At 40.7% G+C, this 22,466-nt stretch overlaps 1 protein-coding gene across 1 annotated transcript in view; it reads right to left on the bottom strand.

Annotated features, from left to right (window-relative positions):
- Nucleotides 1-18,429, bottom strand: part of LOC132398437 (cadherin-related family member 3-like) — a 72,126-nt gene extending 53,697 nt beyond the window's left edge. Inside the window, exons 1-4 of the mRNA XM_059977864.1 lie at nucleotides 18,311-18,429; nucleotides 15,472-15,668; nucleotides 8,378-8,543; nucleotides 722-816 (exon numbers count right to left, since the gene is read on the bottom strand). Coding sequence (XP_059833847.1) covers nucleotides 722-816; nucleotides 8,378-8,543; nucleotides 15,472-15,668; nucleotides 18,311-18,377 — 525 coding nt within the window. The 5' untranslated portion in view covers nucleotides 18,378-18,429. The remainder of the gene's footprint in view (nucleotides 1-721; nucleotides 817-8,377; nucleotides 8,544-15,471; nucleotides 15,669-18,310) is intronic.
- Nucleotides 18,430-22,466: the final 4,037 nt, after the last annotated feature.

Consider the following 22,466-nt stretch of genomic DNA (forward strand, 5'->3'; position numbering starts at 1 on the left):
TAACCTAGAGTTGAGCCTCACTGTACAGGGAAAGTAATGACGACATTAGTGGTGAAACAAATCACCCTGGTTTTCCGTTCTTTAGGGGTGGTGGGAAAGGTGGTTGGAGAAATCAGACAGGAATCTTCACTGAGAAAGGTAGCATGGTCTACAAGTCATTCAGGTGGTGTTAAGTCCAGTTTTCATGCCTTTCCTTTCCCACTGCTCCTGGGCTTGGAGTATAAGATTGCAAAAGTATAAAAAAAAATAAGAGGGGTTATAGATAGGGTAACGCAAGCTGACGTTTCCACTGAGGTTGGGTGAGACTACAACTAGGGGTCATAGGATAATGGTGAAAGGTGAAATGTTCAAGGGGAACGTGAGAGGGAACATTTTCATTCAGAGGGCGGTGTGACTGTACAACAAACTGCCAATGGAAGTTTTGGATTTGGGCTGGATTTCAACATTTAAGAGAAATTTGGATAAGTACATGGATGGGAGGAGTATGGGGGGCCGTGGTGCAGGTGCAGGTTGATGGGACTAGGCAGATTAATAGTTCAGCATGGATTAGATGGGCCAAAGGGCCTGTTTCTGTGCTTTAGTGTTCTGTAACTCCATGACTCTAAGTTATCACACAGTGGAACTTGTACACGATGGTAATCTACCCCCAACTTAAGTGTATTAAAAAAAACAGGGCTTCTCTTTTTGGAATTTGCTTCTGACTGTTTTGGAAATAACTTACAGAGAGAACATCATCATCTTTGTCGGGATCCGTCGCTTGAACCTCGTATATCATCGTGCCGACTGCTGAATTCTCGGGAAAGTCAATGTACACAGCTGCAAATTAACAGAGGACAAGTGAACACTCTGACATGTTCCTCGGTTTCATGGTGCTTGCTTCGCCCTCACCACCCCTCCTCAAATGCTTTCTGTAGCTGGCATAACTCCTTGCAGTCTCCAGGGGTAAATTCAGCTCCAGACTTCGCTACTGCAGCCATTCCTGGAGGTAGAGTGGTTAGCATGTGTCAATAGGGCATCAGGTGACAGTTCAGACACAACTAAGCAGTTAAAACAGTTTGAAATGATTCAACAAATTATTTGTAATAAACTCCTTTAAAATCTAAACTAACATAGATTAGTTATAAACACCAAAACGAGCTAAAATTAATACTGACTCAATGACTATATTAATTAAAATTAAAGACCAGTCCTGATGAAGGGTCTCAGCCGGAAATGCTCTTTTCCATAGATGCTGCCTGATCTGCTCAATTCCTCCAGCATTGTGTGTGTGTTGCTTGGATTTCCAACAGTTCTCTTGTGTGTGTAAAGACCTACTTGCCAGTTTCAGTTCAGATTGGCACCTAATTCAACCTAACTCAGTTCCAACCTTGGACTGACAGACAGACTGCTGGCATTTGAGCTCCGTTGCGTTCCAGGCATTAACAGTTTTCCCAAGAAACATCAAAATCAGAAATGCAATGACTTACGCAATGTTGTTTTTAGCAATTGTCCATGGAACTATTAGCTGGAGGGAAACATTATCCTGACCTTAGCAGAGGTTCCTAATGTGTCTACCTGTACTACCACCCCAGACAGAGTCTTCCAGACACTTACCAATCTGTGTTAAAAAAATTGCCCCTTACATCTCCTTTGAAATTACCCCCTCTCACCTTAAAAACATGCCCTCTGCTATTAGACATTAAAGCCTCGGGAAAAGATGCTGCCTCCCTTCTCTATCTATGCCTCTCATATTGGATCTCATCTCAGCCTCTGCCACTCCAGAGTTTTATAAAGTTGCAAAATAATTTCCTGTCTTTGGAACTCAAGGCCTTGACTAATAAGGAAAAGCATGCCAAATGCCACCTTAACCACTCTATCAACCTGTATAGCCACTTTCAGTGAGCCAAGAACTTGGACCCCAAGGTCCCCCTGCTCATCAACATGTTAAGGATCTTGCCCTGAACAGTGTACTGTCTTTTTACATTTGACATACCAAGGGGAAACACTTCACATTTGGCTGGGTTAAGCTCCATCTGCCAAACCTGCAAATGATCTTTATCCCACTGTACTCTTTGCCAGTCTTCTATGCTTTCTACATGGCCACTAATCTTCATATCATTTGCAAACTTATTAACCAACCCAACTATATTTTCATCCAGTTAATTTAGGTATGCCACAACCAGCAGAGGTGCCTGTACAAATCCCTGCAGATCACTACCAATCACAGACCTCCAGCTAGAATAAGCTCCTTCAAAGAAAGACACTTGCATATTTCTACAGCTGTACCGTGGAGAGCATTCTAACTGACTGCATCACTGGGGCAACTGCACAGGATCGGAAAAAGCTACAGAAAGCTGTAAACTGAGCCAGCTCCATCATGGGCACTGGCCTCTCCATCGTCGAGAACATCTTCGAAAGACGATGCCTCAAAAAGGTGGCGTCCATCATTAAGGACTCCCATCACCCAGGACATACTCTCATTTTACTGCCATCAAAGAGGAGGTTCAAGAACTTGGAGACACACACTAAATGTTTCAGGAACAGCTTCTTCCCCTCCACCATCAGATTTCTGAATGGATAATGAACCCATGAACGCTTCTCAATATTTTCCCTCTCTTTTCACTCTACTTATTAATTTATTTTTATATATAATTTTTGTAATTTGTAGTTTTTTATATTACTATGTATTGCAATGTACTGCTGCTACAAGACAACAAATTTCACAATATATGTCAGTGATACTAAATCTGAATCTGATTCTGATCCTTCTCTGGACAAGCCAGTTCTGAATACAAACACCATGGATCCCTTGCATTGTAATCTCGATCAGCCTCCTTGTCAAATGCCTTATTAAAGTCCATCCACAGCTCTACCTTCATCAATCACCCTTGTCACCTTGATAAAAAACTCACTCAAGTTAAAAGGACATGATTTGGCCTACACAAAGCTATGTTAACTCTCCCTAGCTAGGCCATGGTTTTCCAAATGATCATAAGCCCTATCCTTAAGAATCCTGGCCAGTAACTTCCCTACCATTGATGTGAAACTCACAGTTCTATAATTTCCAGGATTCTCCCTGGTTCTCTTCATGAATTGTGGAACCACATTAGCTACTCGCCAGTAGTCCGAGACCTTTGCTGTCTGGGACTACAAGTACCAGGGAACTCACCTGGACAATAAAAAAGACTGAACTAAAAATACAGAGGTTCTGTACAGGAAAGGGCAGACTGACTGTACTTCCTGAGGAGGCTCCAGTCATTTAACAGCTGCAGTACTTGGCTGCAGATGTTCTACGACTCAGTGGTGACCAGCATTCTATTCCATGCTGTAATCTGCTGGGACAGCAGGGCGAGAACAGCTGATGCCAAGAAGATGGATAAGCTCATCAGGAAGGCTGGTTCTGTTCTGGGGGTGGAACTGGATTCCCTGGTGATTGTGTCTGAGAGGAGAATGCTGCAGAAGCTATGGAGCATTATGGACAATCTCTCTCACCCCCTCCATGACATACTGGACAAATTGATGCACTATCAATAACTCTCCAAGACGTGAGGCGAGATATGGGCTTTTATTGGCTGGAAGAAAGAACAAGCAGCAATTGACCACCGCACAACATCCTGGAGACTGAGGGCAGGGCTCAGGCTCCAATTGCCTTTATACTAGGGTTAGTGGGAGGAGCCCAGGAGCAGTCAGCGGGGGGGGGGGGGGGGGGGCGTGTCCAGACAGGTATATGTAGTTCACCACATAAACAGAGGAGCACCTTTAGTAACAGACTGATTCCACTGAGGTGCACCACTGAAATCCACAGGAGATCATTTCTCCATGTGGCTACAAGACTACAACTCCTCCTTAAGTATATGGTTTCATTGCACATCTGTATTTTGCACTATCATTCTTTAATGCACATTTTGTATTTTTTTCATACCTCCATGCTTATATTTTGTATTTTAAAGTACATATATGTTTCTGACTGAGCAACCTTGCAACAATTATTTTCTTTGGGATAAATAAAGTTTTATCTTATAATAATGAATAAAAGCAAAAGAATGTGAAATACATAAAAAATCAAAATCATATAAGTAAGCACTTAATCTAGATAACTACTTATCAAATCCCATTATCCTACATTTGAATGAATGGGTAGACTATACTTGTGCATGTTCTGGGAGCAGATCCTGAGCTCATTTGCTGGGGAACTGCTAAAATTGGACCTTAAATAGTCTAACAAAAGAGTACGGTCAGGAAAAGACTGGTGGAAGTCACTAACAAGTTCAAGTCTTCTTCCACTTTCTGAAATGCATAAACAGGAATCTTGAATACCATGACAAATACCTGGGGGAGCACTGGCAAATATTAATGAAAATGTCTGCTCTGGGCTAACACCAGGGTATCATAAGTGAAATTTGAATGGGAACTAGGAAATGCTGAAAAAACTCAGCAGGTCAAAAGGTACCTGTGGAAAGACAGGAAGTTAATATCTCAGTTTTGGGACTCTTCATTAGAACCAAGAGTGACGGGGTAAGTTAAACAAGGTAGCAGAGAAGATATGGGGAGGGGATGGGGTGTAACAAGGGGAATTTCTCTGATAGGTGAAACAATCAGGTAGTTAGGAAATTTTAAAGTTCTTGTATGTAATATGTTGCTAAATGTTGGATAATCTGATTATTGTGTTGTCTGATTACTTAAGAAAAATAAGAAAAGAAATAAAGGGGTGGCATTCTTTGAGGTGGAATGAGCTGGAGTTACAGAGAAGTTCGGAACATGCATGTGTTGATGCATGACACATGTATGATGACATTTCACAATCTGCACTGAATTTTCAGTGCTCCTGCACTAGGAATTGCTCAGTATAGATCTGGAACCAAGCAGTCACATTGAAAGCATGTGTATTTTCAAAATGCATCTATAAGTGTTTCATTATAAATACCTTTTGTTTAAAGTTCAAAGTAAATTTTATTATCAAAGTACATACACGTCACCATATATAACCATGAGATTCATTTTCTTGTGGGCATACTCCGTAAATCTGTAGACTAGTAACTACAACAGGATTAATGAAAGATCAACCATAATGCAAAAGAGAACAAACTGCAAATGTAAATAAATAACAAGAAGTAATGAGAACATGAGATAAAGAGTTTTAAAGTGAGGTCATTGATTGTGGGAACATTTCAATGATGGGTTAAGTGTGTGCAGTTATCTCCTCTTATTTATTTTATACTGGTTACTTCTGTGGAAGCCAGCCAACCATTGGGTCCCTGGAACATTATAACTGTAAGTGCCTACACAACAGGAAGGACAACAGTGAAAACAAACAGAAGGAAAACACATGGCTGAGAGCAGGGGAGGAGAACAAGATAGCTGCAACAAAATATCTAAACAACAAGCAAGTAAATAATTCGTCATAAAGCCAAGACTAATTACAGGACCATTCACACTGACTAATGGCTAAAAAGAACATGTTCTTTTTTTCTGATCGCATGGAGGAAGTCAGTAGGTCATGTTGCACTGGTGGGACAAAGATTTTCAAGGCTGTGCATCTGGGCGGAGAGCGTAGAGTAGAGACGACTACTATAAAGAGATGAGAGGGAGGGGTGAGGTGCGGGCTGGCAGAAAATAGGTGGAACTAGGCGAGATGGGGGAAGGGGTTAGATGGTTGTCAGATGGGGCCAGGTAGGTGACGAGAAGGGCTGCAGCTGGTGGGAGAAAAGAAACGAGTCAGAGAAACAAAGGAGGCAAGTGATGGGAAGGGGATTAGAGATGGCGGTTGAAAGGTGATTACTGGAGACACAAGAGTCTGCAGGGGCTGGAGTCTAATATGCATGAGAAGTGATCTTTGGAATGAGACAAGGGAGGAGTGATGGGCAGATGAAACCAGTTTGGGAGGGACAGGAAATTCAGTAGGTGAAGTGCTTGGGTGATGAACAGATGGAAGTATTTTTCAGAAACTGGCATTTCCAGCTGTAAGAAAGTGCAACAAAAAATAACCACACACAAATCACAATTTATATTCTTGATCTCTCCTTTAAAAAATGTGTTGAAAGAAGAAATAACTTGAAATTAACTGGTAATATAATTCAAAAGATTATAAAGTGAGATTCCTTAAACAAGAGGAACTTTTATTTCACAATGCAACTCCAGAAGCACTTTCTGATACCAAAGCCAAGTATGCACCAATGTTATCTCTGACTAGTAATCAATTTGTTCAGAAAAACAATACTGGACTGGAAGTTATTTCTTCCATTGACCTACCAGAGCATAATGCCCTCAAAAGGTAAAAGCACATTCAGCCTACAAGGTCTGATCCACCCAGAGTCTGTGTAAAAGCAATTAATATATTTGCCTCCCATCTTTCACAATCCAGAATGTCACAAAGCACTCTACAGCCAATGGGGAACTTTGTGAAGTATAATAACTTGCACATTTGACAGAAAATGTGCTCATATCAGTCATCAGTCCCCACAAATAAAGGATGATCAGGTAATCTATTTCTTGTAATGTTGATTGATGCATAAAAGTTGGCCAGAACCCCCAAGAGCTCTTTCTTGATGCCCTTTCAATTGTTGCCCTGGGATCTTGTCAATTCTTCCAAGAGAATAGATGTAGATTCTTATATTAAAAAAACTCCACCCACTTCCCCTGAACTAAACTGTAAGTGTTACCTGCCATGAATCCACAAATAAAGTTAAGGAAGCCATGCATGAAAAGACCTATCATTACCCCCATGGTCTTCTCCATTTGATCTCTGATCAGGACTGGGAACTTTAGCTTTCAGTTTTACAAACCCTTGGGTGCAATTGAAATTTTGCACTGAGAAAAACTGAAGGTAATAGATCTGCTTCCTGCTATGAACCAAATTGGAGCAGACAATTGGCTGGTGAATAAGCAGGAAGCGATTCATGGCTGTACTTCTCTTCTGAACTTCATACCAAATAAGCGTCGTCTTCTCCTTTCCCTAAGGAATAAAGGAGACCTAGACATATTCACTTTCCTTCTTCGGTTCCATTAATTAGCGCATTTTCTTTCCAAATGTGGATCTTTGTCTCACCCTACCCCCAGCCCATGATAATGTGTAGAGCTCAGTATGAATACAGTAAAAGAATCTCGGGGATGTATATGGTGACATGTATATACTCTGATAATAAATTTACTTTGAACTTCGACTAAAAAGGTAGAAGAATCAGAGAGAGGGTCATAAAGCCATATGGCCAGGAAACAGGCCCTTTAGTTAACTGATTTACTGCAAACCATTAAGAACAGTTGTGCATTAATCCCATTTTATTTTCATGAGTGCTTCCAGTTATTTTTCACAAGTTGTCTGTACTTTCAAAACTCTTAAAATCTTGCAGGCTATATTGGTCTTAGTTTCCTTTTGGAGGAACGATGTAGCACCTCTCAAAACCACCACATGTTCGATAGCTTTTCACTGCCAATGAAATATTTTTGGAGAGCTGTCACTCCCACAACGTAGAACTGAATTTTAGCCGAAATTCTCCACGGAAATCACAGGATCAATAGTAACTTGAAATACTGAAACACAGATCACATTTCACTGTGGAAGTGAGTGCAACTTACAAATCTGAAGCGTTTTATTGTATTAAAGTTCACTCTGACCAGTTATCAGCTGGCCAAGTGATGGAGCACCGCAATATCTAATTAAGATTGGTAGCCTCCCTAACCTGTCGACCTTGGTAATTTGCTCACTGTAACGCTCACAGAAGTCTGTCACTTGGTACCTGAAGTACCCATACCTTCTGTCTCAAACAGCAACCAAGAGCAATCTCCCACCCCACAAGCTGGGTGCTACCAATTTGGCAGCTGTGGGTTGCATCTGCACTGTAATGATTAGGATATTGCTATTCTGGATCTTTACCAGCCAATGATCCTACACTAACTCTCTGTCCAATCTGCCAACCAGTTCCTGCCACCCCCTTTCCTCACTTGTCCTCGTTGATTCTTTATAGCTATGATCCAAAATTGTTGGGCGACCTCACACACCCATTTCAACTCATTCATCTCTCAGACGGAGCCTGGATCTTGGACTTCACTGGTCACCTGTCCAATGTTGTGGAAGAATTTTTTCTGGCACCTAGATCAAAAGTTAATACCCAGTCAACAGTGCTATAAAACAGATTATTTGTGCAATACCCCATTGCTTGTTATGAACAAACTGTCTGCCACATTACAGCATTGGCCAAATTCCTTCAGCTCTGAAACACTCTGAGATTCCTAAAGGTACTAAATAAATGCAAGATGTTCTTTTTTTCATGCAAAAATCTTCCCTCATATCTTTAATGCCATATTCTTCAAATGCCCTAGAAAAAATGTTGAAAGCACGTGTCTCGCATGATTGGAATCTTTGAACTCTGCATTTCCTTGTTGTCAAAATTGCTCAGCCTACCTCCATTTGCCAGATTATCCAGGAATCTCGGAGGCTCGTTAACATCAACTAATAAAACTGTAAGTGTTTGAAAGTCTGTGTTCCCCTTATTATCTTTAACGAAGATCAGTAAGTTGTAAGTGGGTTGAGTTTCATAGTCCAGTCCAGGGTTTTGTGACACTGTCACCTGTAACAAGTGGAAATGTATTTTTAACATCACATGTAGCTCACCGGGAGTGAATTGTTGATAGAATTTGCATTTTGAAGGCTGTTCATCTACAACTTCAAGGTCATTTTACATAGCTTAACTAATAGTGAATTTAATCTGATTTACTAGGTGGAAGGCTTGAAGTAAGAATAAAGCGATTTGACCCTTGCAGCTGTTATGACATGCCCACAGAATTTCATAGAACGTAGAAATTTATAGCTCATTACAGGCCCTTCAGCCCAAGATGTTGTGCCAACCATGTAACCCACTCGAGAGTCTGCCTAGAATTTCCCTACCGCAGAGCTCTCTATTTTTCTAAGCTCCATGTACCTATCTAAGAGTTTCTTAAAAGACCCTATTGTATCCGCCTACACCACCGTCGTGGGCTGTGCATTCCACGCATCCACCACTCTGTGTGAAAAACTTACCCCTGACATCCCCTCTGTATCTACTTCCAAGCACCTGAAAACTATGGCCCCTTGTGTTAACCATTTCAGCCCTGGGGAAAAGCCTCTGGCTATTCACATGATTACTGCCCCTCATCGTCTTTTACACCTCTATTAGGTCACCTGTTATCCTCCGTCGCTTCAAGGAGAAAGGGCCAAGTACACTCAATCCATTCCCATAGGGCATGCTCCCCAATCCAGGCAACATCATTGTAAATCTCCTCTGCACCCTTTCTATAGTTTACACATCCTTCCTGTAGTGAGGTGACCAGACCTAAATGCAGTATTCCAAGTGGGGTCTGATTAGGGTCCTATATAGTTATAACATTACCTCAAGGAGCTTGAACTCAGTCCCATGGTCGATGAATGCCAACACACCATACACCTTCTTAACAACACTGTCAACTTACGCAGCAACTTTGAGTGTCCTATCAACACGAACCCCAAGTTCTCTCAGATCCCCCAAACTGCCAAGAGTCTTACCATTTATATTGCATTCTGCCTTCAAATTGGACCTACTAAAATGAACCACTTCACACTTAACTGGGTTGAAGTCCATCTGCCACTTCTCAGCCCAGTTCTGCATCCTCTCGATGTCCCACTGTAATCTCTGACAACCCTCCAGACTGTGCACAACACCCCCAACCTTTGTGTCATCAGCAAACTTACTAACCCACCCTTCAACTTCTTCATCCAGGTCATTTATAAAGAGAAGGGGTCCCAGAACAGATCCCTGTGAAACACCACTGGTCATCGATCTCCATTCAAAATACAAAGCATCTAAAGCCACCCTTTGCCTTCTGTTGGAAAGCCAATTCTGGGTCTCCTTAGATCCAATGCCTCCTTACTTTCTGAAGGACTCTCGCATGGGGAACCTTATCAAATACCTTACTACAATCTATATACACTACATCCACTGTTCTACCTTCATCAATGTGTTTTGTTACATCCTCAAATAATTCAGTCAAGCTCAGAAGGCATGAACTGCCCTTGACAAATCCCTAATCAGATTATGTCTCTCCGAATGCTCATAAATCCTGCCTCTCAGGATTTCTCCAACAACTTGCCCACCTCTGAAGTTAGACTCACTGGTCTATAATTTCCTGGATTATCTCAACTCCCTTTCTTGGACAAGGGAACAACATTTGTAACACTCCAATTCTCTGATACTTCTCCTGTCCCTATTGATGATGAAATGATTATTGCAAGAGGCTCAGCAATCTCCTTCCTTGCTTCCCACAGTAGTCTAGGGTACATCTCATCCAGTCCCAGTGACTTATCTAACTTAATGTTTTTTAAAAGCTCCAGCACATACTCTTTTTTAATGTCTATATGCTCAAGAGTTTCAGTCGACTGTAAGTCAGCCCCAAAATTGCCAAGGTCTCTTTCCCTGGTGAATGCTGAAGCAAAGTATTCATTAAGTACCTCCCAGGTACTTCTGACATTGCTATGAAATTGCCTTTTGTAGATTGGCCAGTGTCCTGACCTTCATCACCAAGGCATTATTGTGAAAGAGAAATCCTGGAATTAGCTCCAAAACACTACAGTGCATTTTATGGATGGTGTATATCCAGTAATAGACACTGTTGTCAATAATAGAAACATTATAGTCATATATACAGTACATGTCACATATATTAATGTCTATATGTAACATATACTCACATATGTTTCACACATACACACCACCTATATGTATTCAAAAGGCATAGAAACAAATATTTAGCCTATATTTCTTTTGGACACATAGTCTGAAAACAATATATCTTCTGGACACAATTTTTAGTCTATGTGTCCAAAAGACAAACAGGCTAAAACCCTTCAGGTGTCTTTTGAACATGACAGAGTTGTACATTCGATGTCACCTTCAACCTCACTGGAAGTTGTATTTTCACCCTTGAAATAGCCTTCTGCAAGTTATACCTAGTTTTCTAGTACAGACCTGGCTCTCCAGACTGAAATGCCACAGATCTAGCCTTCAGCAGACGACGTACCTCCTGGTTCATCTGTTGCTTTTGGTTTGGGAATGTACAGTAAGTCTTTGTAGGCGCACACTCACCCACACAGGTTTTAATGAAGTCGGTAACAACTGCAGCATACTCAGCCAGATTCAAAGATGAATCCCTGAATACAGTCCACTCCACCGATTCAAAACAGTCCTGTAATCGCTCCTGTGCTTCTCATGTTCATACCTTCTTGGGACTGCAGTCTTCAGTCTCTGCCTATACTCAGAGAGAAGTACAGCCAGGTGATCAGACTTCCCAAAGTGAGGGCGTGGAATAGCATGATAGGCATTCTTAATGGTGCTGTAGCAATGGTCCAGTGTGTTGTTTCCTCTGGCATTGCAAGTGATCTGTTGATGGTAATTGCTTAGTGATTTTTTCAGACTGGCCTGGTTAAAATCCCCCAAAACAATGGTGAAGGTGTTACAGCACGCTGTTTTGTGTATGTTGATCCCATTACTCATCTAAAGCCTGACTGAGATTTGCAGGACATTACCTCTGATGAATTCAATGCCTTCGATGCCCGCTTTGAAAGGGAGAACACCACTACAGCTGTGAAGATCCCTGCTGCACCTGATGACCCTGTGATCTCTGTCTCAGAGGCTGATGTTAGTCTGTCTTTAAAGAGAGTGAACCCTTGCAAGGCGGAAGGTTCCAATGGAGTACCCGGTAAGGCTCTGAAAACTTGTGCCAACCAACTGGTGGGAGTACTCAAGGACATGTTCAACCTCTCACTGCAACAGGTAGAAGTTCCCACTTACTTCAAAAAGGCAACAATTATACCAGTGCCTAAGAAGAATAAGGTGAGTTGCCTTAATGACTATCACCCAGTAGCACTCACATCGACAGTGATGAAATGCTTTGAGAGGTTGGTAATGACTAGACTGAACTCCTGCAAGGAACTGGACCCATTGCAATTTGCCTATCACTACAATAGGTCAATAGCAGATGCAATCTCAATGGGCCTTCACACAGCCTTAGACCACCTGGACAACACAAACACCTATGTCAGGATGATGCTCATCGACTATAGCACAGCATTTAATACCATCATTCCCACAATCCTGATTGAGAAGTTGCAGAACCTGGGCCCCTGTAATTAGATCTTCGACTTCCTAACCAGAAGGCCACAATATGTGTGGATTTGTTATTATATCTCCTTCTCACTGACAATCAACACTGGTGCACCTCAGGGGTGTGTGCTTAGCCCACTGCTCTACTCTCTCTATACCCATGACTGTGTGGCTCGGGATAGCTCAAATACCATCTATAAATTTGCCGATGATACAACCATTGTTGGTAGAACCTCAGGTGGTGACGAGAGGGCGTACAGGAGTGAGATATGCCAACTGGTGGTGTGGTGCCGCAGCAACAACCTGGCACTCAACATCAGTAGGATGAAAGAGCTGACTGTGGATTTCAGAAAGGGTAAGATGAAGGAACACATACCAATCCTCATAGAGGGATCAGAAGTGGAGAAAGTGAACAGTTTCAAGTTCCTGGGTGTCAAGATCTAACCTGGTCCCAACATATAGAAGCAGTTATAAAGAAAGTAAGACAGTGACTGTACTTCATTGGAAGTTTGAAGGGATTTGGTATGTCAACAAATACGCTCAAAAACTTCTACAGATGTACCGTGGAGAGCATTCTGACAGGCTACATTACTGTCTGGTATGTTGGGGGGTTGCTACTGCACAGGACTGAAAGAAGCTGCAGAGGGTTGTAAATTTAGTCGGCTCCATCTTGGGTGCTAACCAACAAAGTACCCAGGACATCTTCAAGGAGCAGTGTCTCAGAAAGTCAGTGTTCATTATTAAGGACCTCCAGCACCCAGGGCATGCCCTTTTCTCACTGTTGTCATCAGGTAGGAGGTACAGAAACCTGAAAACACACACTCAATGATTTAGCGACAGCTTCTTCCCCTCTGCCATCTGATTCCTCAATGGACATTGAACCCATGAACACCACCTCACTTTTTAAATATATATTATTTATGTTTTTTGGACAATTTATAATCTATTCAACATATGCATACTGTAATCGATTTACTCCTTTATTTATTATTATTATTTTAGTTTTTCTCTTCTATATTATGTATTGCATTGAACTGCTGCTGCTAAATTAATAAATTTCATGACACATGCTGTTGATAAAAAACCTGATTCTGATCACTGCGCTTGTAGGTATAAATGTTTGTGCACATCTGTGGCAACCAAGCCCAGGGAGTTAGCTTCAGGGAAATATTTTGATTGGTATGTAAGACTATGAAGCACCCTCCAATTTATTTCTGATGTGCATTACTAGCATAAGTATATTCATGGTGTACACAGTCTGATTGGAGGCTGCAATGTGCAGGATCGAAAGAGGCTGCTGAGGGTGATAGAAACCATCATGGGCACAATCCTCCCCACCATTGAGGACATCTTCAAAAGATGGTGTGTCAGGAAAGTGGTGAGCAGAGTACAGAACGCTGGAGACCCACACCATTTTAAGAATAGCCTAAGACCATAAGATCATAAGGCATATGGGCACAATTAGGCCATTCGGCCCATTGAGTAGAACCAGGGCTGATTTAATATCCCTCTCAATGCCATTCTTCAGCCTTTCTCTGTAACCTTTGGTGACCTTACTAATCAAGAATCTATCAACCTCCACTTTAAATATACCCAATGACTCGACCTCCACAGCCATCTGCGGTAATGAATTCCACAGATTTTCCACCCTCTGGCTCAAGAAATTTTTCCTCTTCTCTATCATAAAAGGATACTGTTCTATTCTAAGGCTTTTCCGTCTGGTGCTAGACTCCTCCATTATTGGAATTATCCTCTCAATGTCCTCTCTATCTAGGCCTTTCAGTACTCGGTAGGTTTCACTGAGATCTCCAGTCATTCTTCTAAAGTCCAGGGAGTACAGGAGTACAGCCATCAAGTGCTCCTTATATGTTAACTCTTTCATTCTGGAAATCATTCTTGTGAGCCTCCTCTAGACCGTCTTCAATGCCAGCACATCTTTTCTTAGATAAGGGGCCCAAAACTGCTCACAAAACTCCAAATGCAGTTTGACCAAGGCCTAATAAAGCCCCAGCATTAGTTCTTTGCTTTTAAATTTTATTCCACTGGAAATGAAAGCTTTTGTTGCATTTGCCTTCCTTACCACTGACTCAACCTGCAAGTTAACTTTAGAGAATCCTGCACAGGGACTCCCAAGAGAGACAGAGAAAACAAAATTCCATTTTGCTGGAATTTTTCCCACTGTCTGCTAAGTTCCTCTTTTCCACTGAGCTGCAGTGGACAAATGGCTCACACACCCCTGGCACCACAATTACAGAGCTAAGAATGGCCACTGTCTGTAGGATTCATTACGTTCCCCATATGACCCCACAGATGCTCCAGTTTCCACTCACAGTCCAAAGACGTATGGGTAGTTGGTTGGTTGGTGGCATGGGTATAATCGAGCAGCATGGGCTCATTGGGCCGGAAAGGCCTGTTGCCGTGTTGTATCTTTAAGTAAAATTAACCAGCCATGTACATTTTACTCTTGGAGCAGTGCTGAATCAAATATTGAAGATAAGGAGATAGAGTTCAACCCAGATAAGTGTGAGGTGGTTCATTTTGGTAGGTCAAATATGATGGCAGAATATAGTACTAATGGTAAGACTCTTGGCAGTGTGGAGGATCAGAGGGATCCTGGGGTCCAAGTCCATAGAACACTCAAAGCTGCTGCGCAGGTTGACTCTAAGGTGAAGAAGGCATATGGTGCATTGGCCTTCATCAATCATGAGATTGAGTTTAAGAGCCGAGAGGTAATGTTGTAACTATATAGGACCATGGTCAGACCCCACTTGGTGCACTGTGCTCAGTTCTGGTCGCCTCACTACAGGAAGGATTTGGAAACCATAGAAAGGGTGCAGAGGAGATTTACAAGAATGTTGCCTGGATTGGGGAGCATGCCTTTTGAGAATAGGTTGAGTGAACTCAGCCTTTTCTCCTTGGAGCGAAGGAGGATGAGAGATGACTTGATAGAGGTATACAAGATAATGAGAGGCATTGATCATGTGGATAGTCAGAGGCTTTTCCCCAGGACTGAAGTGGCTAGCATGAGAGGGCATAGTTTTAAGGTGCTTGAAAGTAGCTACAGAATAGATGTCAGGGATATGTTTTTTATGTAGAGAGTGGAATGGGCTGCCAGCGGCGGTGGTGGAGGCGGAAACAATGGGGTCTTTTAAGAGACTCCTGGATCGATACATGGAGCTTAGAAAAATAGAGGGCTAGTGTTAAGCCTAGGTAGTTCTAAGGTAGGGACACGTCCGGCACAGCTTTGTGGGCCGAAGTGCCTGTATTGTGCTGTAGGTTTTCTACATTTCTATTTTTCTATAACAATTTTTTTAAACCAATTTACTCCTGACTCTCATCACTTGTAGTATCTTGTGTGAAAGTGCTTTTAAAAATAGTTCCTTACCTCCAGCTGTAGACCACGCATTACAGAGACAGCAAAAAAGTTGTTGACTGGATTGCTATCTGCTATTTTGGCAGCTAGTGATACATCTTTAATTGTCGAGTTCACAGAAAAGTTAAAGATAGAGACTCCGGCAGGTGTTCCTTCTGCTACTTTTACAGTCGCAGGTAAATGAAGAATTTTGATAAATCCACTGACACCTCATGATATGAGAAACGGGAAAATTGAGAAAAACATATCATTACACTTACTTTACTCAACATTGGTGTAGTTATTAGCATTAATTGAATCATCAGCAATTTAAATAGATTATGGGATCCATACCGGCACATTGACCAATAAAAAAAAATCATTTTGCTTAGAGATAAGGTGCATTTTGTAAAAATTATACAACAAAATTGACTAAATTGTCAAACTATCTCATTGACAGCATTAACACAGTTTTTAGACTATTTGGGCCAAATTTCTGCTTTCTTGATGCAAGAACTTAGTAGCAATGCTTTACAAATGCATATAGTCCGCCAAAAACTATACTTCTATACTTTCCCAGTACCCTATTGATTTTATATATATATATTCTGCATTGTGCAAAATAATATCTTTAATATCTGATTAATGCTATCAGTGTGTTTGCTGCTTACATTCTGATTTCTACTTAACCTTGTCCAATTGTGTTTTTGAAGTACAGATCAAAGATATTTTTATTCTTATTTGAAGTTTGTCCATTCCTTTATTACAGCATCTGTTAAGTCTTCAATGCATCCACAACAGTAAGTCTTTAGAAAGCTTATTTTTACAAGGTGAAACATCATAGTGCAAAACTTCTGATCTAAAACAAAGCAGTGGATACTTGAATCTTTGGATCTTAGTCGAAGAGGACTGTCAGAAGAGAAGTGGTAGAGAGGTTTAATAAGGATGGTTGATTTTACCTTCTGACGAAGAGGATGGTGTACTCCCAATACTAATCTCATTTTCACCACACTAATTATGGAAGCAATAGCTGTCATCATGCCTGCATTTTTTTAACTCTTACAAATTACCCCAAAGCATTCTGGTTCAAAGCTTATTGCTTGCAACAAGGAAGGCATCCTGCCCTCGCTCTCATGAGATATAGTGACATTTATTAACACTTCCCATTGTCAGCTGGTGCAGGGAACAGATTCTGGGAAGATACCACAGCTTTTTTAAGACACAAGAGGGCCACAGATTCTGAATCTGAAGCATAAAAACAATCTGATGGAGGAACCCAGCGGATCGACCAACATCCTGATTCAGGGTTTTGACCCAAAATATCAGCTATTTCTTCCCTGCACAGATGGCAGTGCGACCCATTGAGTTCTTCCAGTAGCTTGTTTTCTACCACAGCTCTTTAATTCCTTCCAGATTTCTAACGAATGCTCGTGCATTTTCTTTATGTTTGTGTAGCCTTTTTCTTTTCCAAGATATTGATAAATTCTTAATAGTGATTAAATTTCCTTACACAGTAAGTCAGCATGTGTATGATTCTTATAATCTTTGGAAGAGCAGGTTTCCAATCCTCAGTGCAGAGGAGAGCACTGCCTTTTGACAAGAATCGTCAGGGTATTTTGCATTGTCTGATAAATTTCCTTCGCAGCTTGTCCTCTTGTCTGCAGGACACTGCATTGTCTAACAGGTTGATTGAGCATTCATGTTTGATGACTTTGACTCTTTTGTTAGATGTTAAATTTATCTAACACCGTGTTTCCGTTTACTGACCGGAGCTTTAGCACAATGGCATCTTCCCCCTTCCTCTCCAGTCCTGAAGCAGGGTCTCAGCCCAAAACGTTGACCGCTTATTCATTTCCATAGATGCCGGCTGACTTGCTGAGTTCCTCCAGCATTTTGTGTGTTGCTTATCATGAGAAGTTGTTTATTTTCCCCTTCAGTGCAGCCATGTTCAAATGACTAGGATATTTATCCCAGGAGAAGCTATGTAGTTTTGAGACTAGCCCAGAACTGGATAAAATCTAACTGATAAACAGGACAAAGGCTTAACAACTGACACATTTTAAATCTACACATGAATAATGGTTTCCTCTAAAGGTTGTTTAATGCATTAATTAATACATTTGGCATTAATTACTGTAAACAATAGTAAAGATAAATTGATTTCCACCACATCTGTAGCCTACCATGCTATGGCCTGCCCTAGTCGCTTCTGATATTGTCAAGTTTTAGTATTTATCCCATCGAAGTACAAGCATTATGATCCCATTGTGGAGAGCAGGTGTATTTCTATGTTGAAACCATCATCTATAAACAAGTAGTAAGGAGCTACTGCGTTCTGATTTTCCTTATGAATTCCCCGAGTGTGGAATTCATAACAATATCTTGATTCAATGCTTTCGACTGGGTAAAAATAAACCAAGGGACTTTATGAAAAAAAGTTATAACGTTACATTTCTGGATATGGGACATATGAACAAAACCTTTCAAAGAGGTATGTATATTTTATAGGAGAAAATGTTGGCAAGATGGAGAGTTTGAGGAAACGAGTTCACAACTTAAATCTCAGATAGCTGACAGCACTAATGTCAATTAAAATCAGGGATGAACCAAAGGCTAACATTAAGTCAGCACAGAAATCATGGGAACTGCAGGGCTGAATGAATTTACTGAGTTGAACAAGTTCAAGAAAGGATTTAAAAATCAAAGATGAGAATTATAAAATCAGGCTACCACTCAAATGGCAGCAAACTTGATTGATGGTGACTTACAGTGACTTGATTAAGGTCAGCAGAGTTTTGAATGGAAAAAAATGAAAACTGGTTTTAGATTTTAAATTTAAAAGTACAGTTACAAAGCTCAGAAAGGAACTTACCTGGCATTTCTCCTATATAGCAGTTAACAACGAGGAACAGTACAAAGAAATTAGCAGTAGTGCTCATGGTTAATATTCTCAGGTCTTCAGATTTCCTCTGCCTTGTCTGTGTTGGAGATGGTTGCTCTGAAACACTGAAGTAACCCCAGTAACCTGTGAGTTGTGTGGACTTTCTGGCCCATTTATTTGGTCTGAATTAACTCATGGGTGAGCCTAGTAAACCACAGGACCTAATCAGGGAGTCAGTTCTCCATGGGCTTGGCCACTTTTCAATTCCTTTATGTTAGATTTACCTAATCAATCACACTTACTTTGTTAGTTCATCGGTGCTGTTCAAAAGTTCAAAGTACACTTATTTTCAATGTATGTTTTATGCCTCCTAGAGATTCGTCTCCTTACAGGCAGCCACAAAACAAAGGAACCCATTAGAACCCACTAAAACAGAAGAATACCACCAAACACCCCCAACATGCAGAAAAAAAACAAATCATGCAGGTCATGCTCTCTTCTCTGCTGCCATCAGGAAGAAGGTACAGGAGCCTCAGGGATTACACCACCAGGTTCAGGAACAGTTATTGTTGTGCATTTAACATTTCAGAAATATTTGAGTAATATTTTAAATATCCTGTTTGATTCAGCATTCTTGTTCATTTAAGTAACTCATTATGGCATATATGTAAGAATACATAAATTGCATATATATCAAGATATCTCTAGGTCATACATACACATTTTACTTAAAGGAACAATGAAACTGCAGTAAGACACATTCTGTTGGACTCTTGTCCGTTCTTGCAATTAGTTTAAAGTTTTGGAGTTACAAAACATGACAGTGCTGATGAGGAAGTTTTAAAGGAACCCAAGATGGTTTTTTGAAGTGCAGCAAGTTCAAGCAAAAAAAAGCACAGCAAAAAATGACTGAGTGAAAAAAAACAGTGTAGCACATGCTTCTTCAGAAATGGACAGAGACTGTCGAGGGGGAATAAAGCAAAAACAGAATAATTCATGGATTCATAAATACTGAGTACCAGGTGATAATAATCAAAAAGGAGCAGAAATGGCATCCTGGCACCTTAAAACCAGTGCTTCAGATTGATGGAGCTCATCAGCCTGGGGAGGCAGTCTAAGAGAGGGAAAACTCTAACTTCAAACCTTGCGGCCATACCCACTCATGGGAAAGGCTTTGGGAGTAACTACTGAGGACAGATCCGGAGCTGGAGTTCCTAAGGCAGTCCAATGTTGCCTTCAACCTCGTTCTGGTAAGTATTGTGATGACTCTGGTGCCAAGCTGTATCGGCCCCTGCCCTTCCCTTGGACAACATCTGTGATGTGGAGAGGGGAGACTTGCTGCATGGCCAGCTGCTGGTCTTCCATACAACCTTGCCCAGGTCTGAGCCTTGGAAATCCAGGCACAGATCCATGGTCTCGCAAGACTAATAGATGCCACCATAACTGGATATTGTATTTGAAATGGATTGAACAGTATTTTAAAGCAAATGGAATAGCCAATGAGAAACAAGTACCAGTTTTGCTAAGTGCATTGGATTTAAAAGCATGCAGTTGGCTCAGAAGTTGACCAAACCAGCCAAAATAGGTTTAAATGATATCATGGAAGTAATGCAGGAACACTTAGAACCAAAGCCCTTGTTGATTGTAGAACACTTCAGGTTTAATAAGTGGAATCAAAAGGAGGGGAGTCCATTTCAGCTTATGTGGCTTAATCAAAGAAATTGTCTGAGCTTTATCACTTCAGTGATGGGCATAATGATGCATTGAGAGGTTGTTTAGTTTGTGGAATCTTACTAGAAAACTTTCAAAACCAGCTCCAAACTGAAGTACAGTTTACATTTAAAAAATCAGTTGAAATAGCTGTATCAATGGAACCAGCAGACAGAGGCACAATTGTAGACAGGTATGAAAGTATGCATAAACAAAATTGAAGCATGAAGCGGAGGCCTATTTGATTGAACAAATTGTGTTATCATTGTGGCGGACCAATGCAGGCTGAAAGGTGAAACCTGCAGAAAATGGAACAAAATAGGACACATACAAAGAGCATGTTGGGCAGACAAAAATAAAACAGACTGCACAGGGAAGAGAAGAAGATAAAAAGTCAAGTTGCATTTTCAAAAAGAGCATTAATGCTGTTGATGAAAAATTTGATAATGATGAAGGTGACACAGGACTGGCAGCCTTGAGATTTATCATGTGAAAACTTACAATATGCAAGCAATATGGCTTACAACAGAAGTGAATGGCAAACTAATTAAAATTGTATTGGACACCGGCTTGGCTGTTTCAGTCATTCTGCAAAATGAACTTGAATGGCATTTCAAAGAATCTGAACTGAAGCATGAAGATATCCAGCTAAGAACATATATTGGAGAAAAGATAACTCCTATGAAAGTGACATTTGTAACAATGAAACACAACAAGCAACAAGACACATTGGGTTTGTATATGGTAAACACAAGAGGGCATGAGTAACTGAGACAACTACAACTTGATTGGAGATCCATCCACCATTTGTATGTTGCATCCCTTGTGACAGAATCAAGTGAAAGTGAATTAAGAAAGGTACTGGATGATGTCGCAACTGTCTCCATGCTGTACATTGTGAAAATTGCCTCAAAAGATGTTGATGCCAACCTCTGTGCCTCTGGTTGGAAAGCATATTGGACCAAGGAAAGGCCATGCTGCTCAAAGAAACAATGAAAGCTGTGGTTCGACTACAACAGTTTTTGTAGGCAACATATCTGAGTAAGCTTCTGATATGTTAATCAGGCAATTAATTGTGAAATGCGGCTTGAGAGAGTTCAAGGTGCTTCAGGAAAGTTGAAAGTATTTTGTGTTTGTGAGTATAAAGAATCAGAACCTACTCTGAGTTGATTAAGGTCATTTGTATGAACATCAAGAGGAAGGCAAAAAGCTGTTTTTAAAATTAGATACAAAGACCAAATCCTAGCAGGATGAATGGATTGTCAAAAAGAAAGGAGACAATGGAGATACGAAAACAGAGGGTTTGTCAGATGATATTATGGATGAGGAAATCGAGACGTGAGATCAGATCATAAAGGGAGCAATAGAAAGATTAATAAGAGAATATTCCTGTGAACTAAATGCACCCTCCGAAGGTCAAGATGCACAATCTAGAAGGCAGAAATGGGAAAGAGAATAGGGTGACATGTGCTACAGAAATGGAAGAGGATAAACGAGATCTAAATTCTCAAGAGATTAGCAAAAGTAGATTCTCACAAGAAAACAGATGAGTAAAAAGGAAGGTGAGAAAATGAAAGACAAAAATTTGAAAAGGAAAGAAGAGATAGAAAGAACATGAGCAAGAAAGAGAAAGGTGTGAAAGAGAGAAGGAGCATGAGAGAGAAAGAAACCAGGACTGGGAGGGAAGCAAGTATCAAAGTAGATCCCAGAGCTGTCAGAACCACTTTCTGCAGTCCCAGAGTCAACCTCTACAACCACCATAACCTGAAATTGTTTCACAGGCCCCAGAATCTGACATAGTTTTACAGCCAGATGTCTCACCTGCCAAGCAGAGTGATCCCCCTTGTCAGGAAAGACATTATCCCACAAGAGAAAGAAACCCTCCTTGGCAATTAAATCTTTAGGCTTGAATGGGACAATTTACAATTTACTCTCCTGTGGATGTCTAAAGTAGTTGTATCATATATTCTACTGTGTTTGTGTGTGTGTATGTATATGATGTACGTAAGTTGAGATGCATTCTATATTGAGTTGGAGTTTATAGCCAAGCAGGGATTTTCTCAATATTTGAGTAATATTTTAAATATATTGTTTGATTAAGCATTGTGGTTCATTAAAATTATGCATTATGGGTTATATGTAAAGATACCTGAATTGCATATGTCATGATGCCACTGTGTCTTATGTACATGCCTCGCTTAAATTAACACTGAGATCCATTCTTTTGGGCTTCTGTCTTATTCTTGCAATTAGCTTATTGTTTTGGATTACAAAACATAACAGTTATTACCTCTCAACCATCAGGCTCTTGAACCATCCATTCAAGGTAATTCAATTTAACTTTCCCCAACTCTGAACTGTTTCCATAACCTTTGGATTCATATTCATGGACTCCTCATCTCATGTTCTCGATATTTATTGCTTATTTATTTTGTGC

This window comes from Hypanus sabinus, chromosome 8 (genome assembly GCF_030144855.1).
Source record: "Hypanus sabinus isolate sHypSab1 chromosome 8, sHypSab1.hap1, whole genome shotgun sequence".
Taxonomy (NCBI): Eukaryota; Metazoa; Chordata; class Chondrichthyes; order Myliobatiformes; family Dasyatidae; genus Hypanus; species Hypanus sabinus.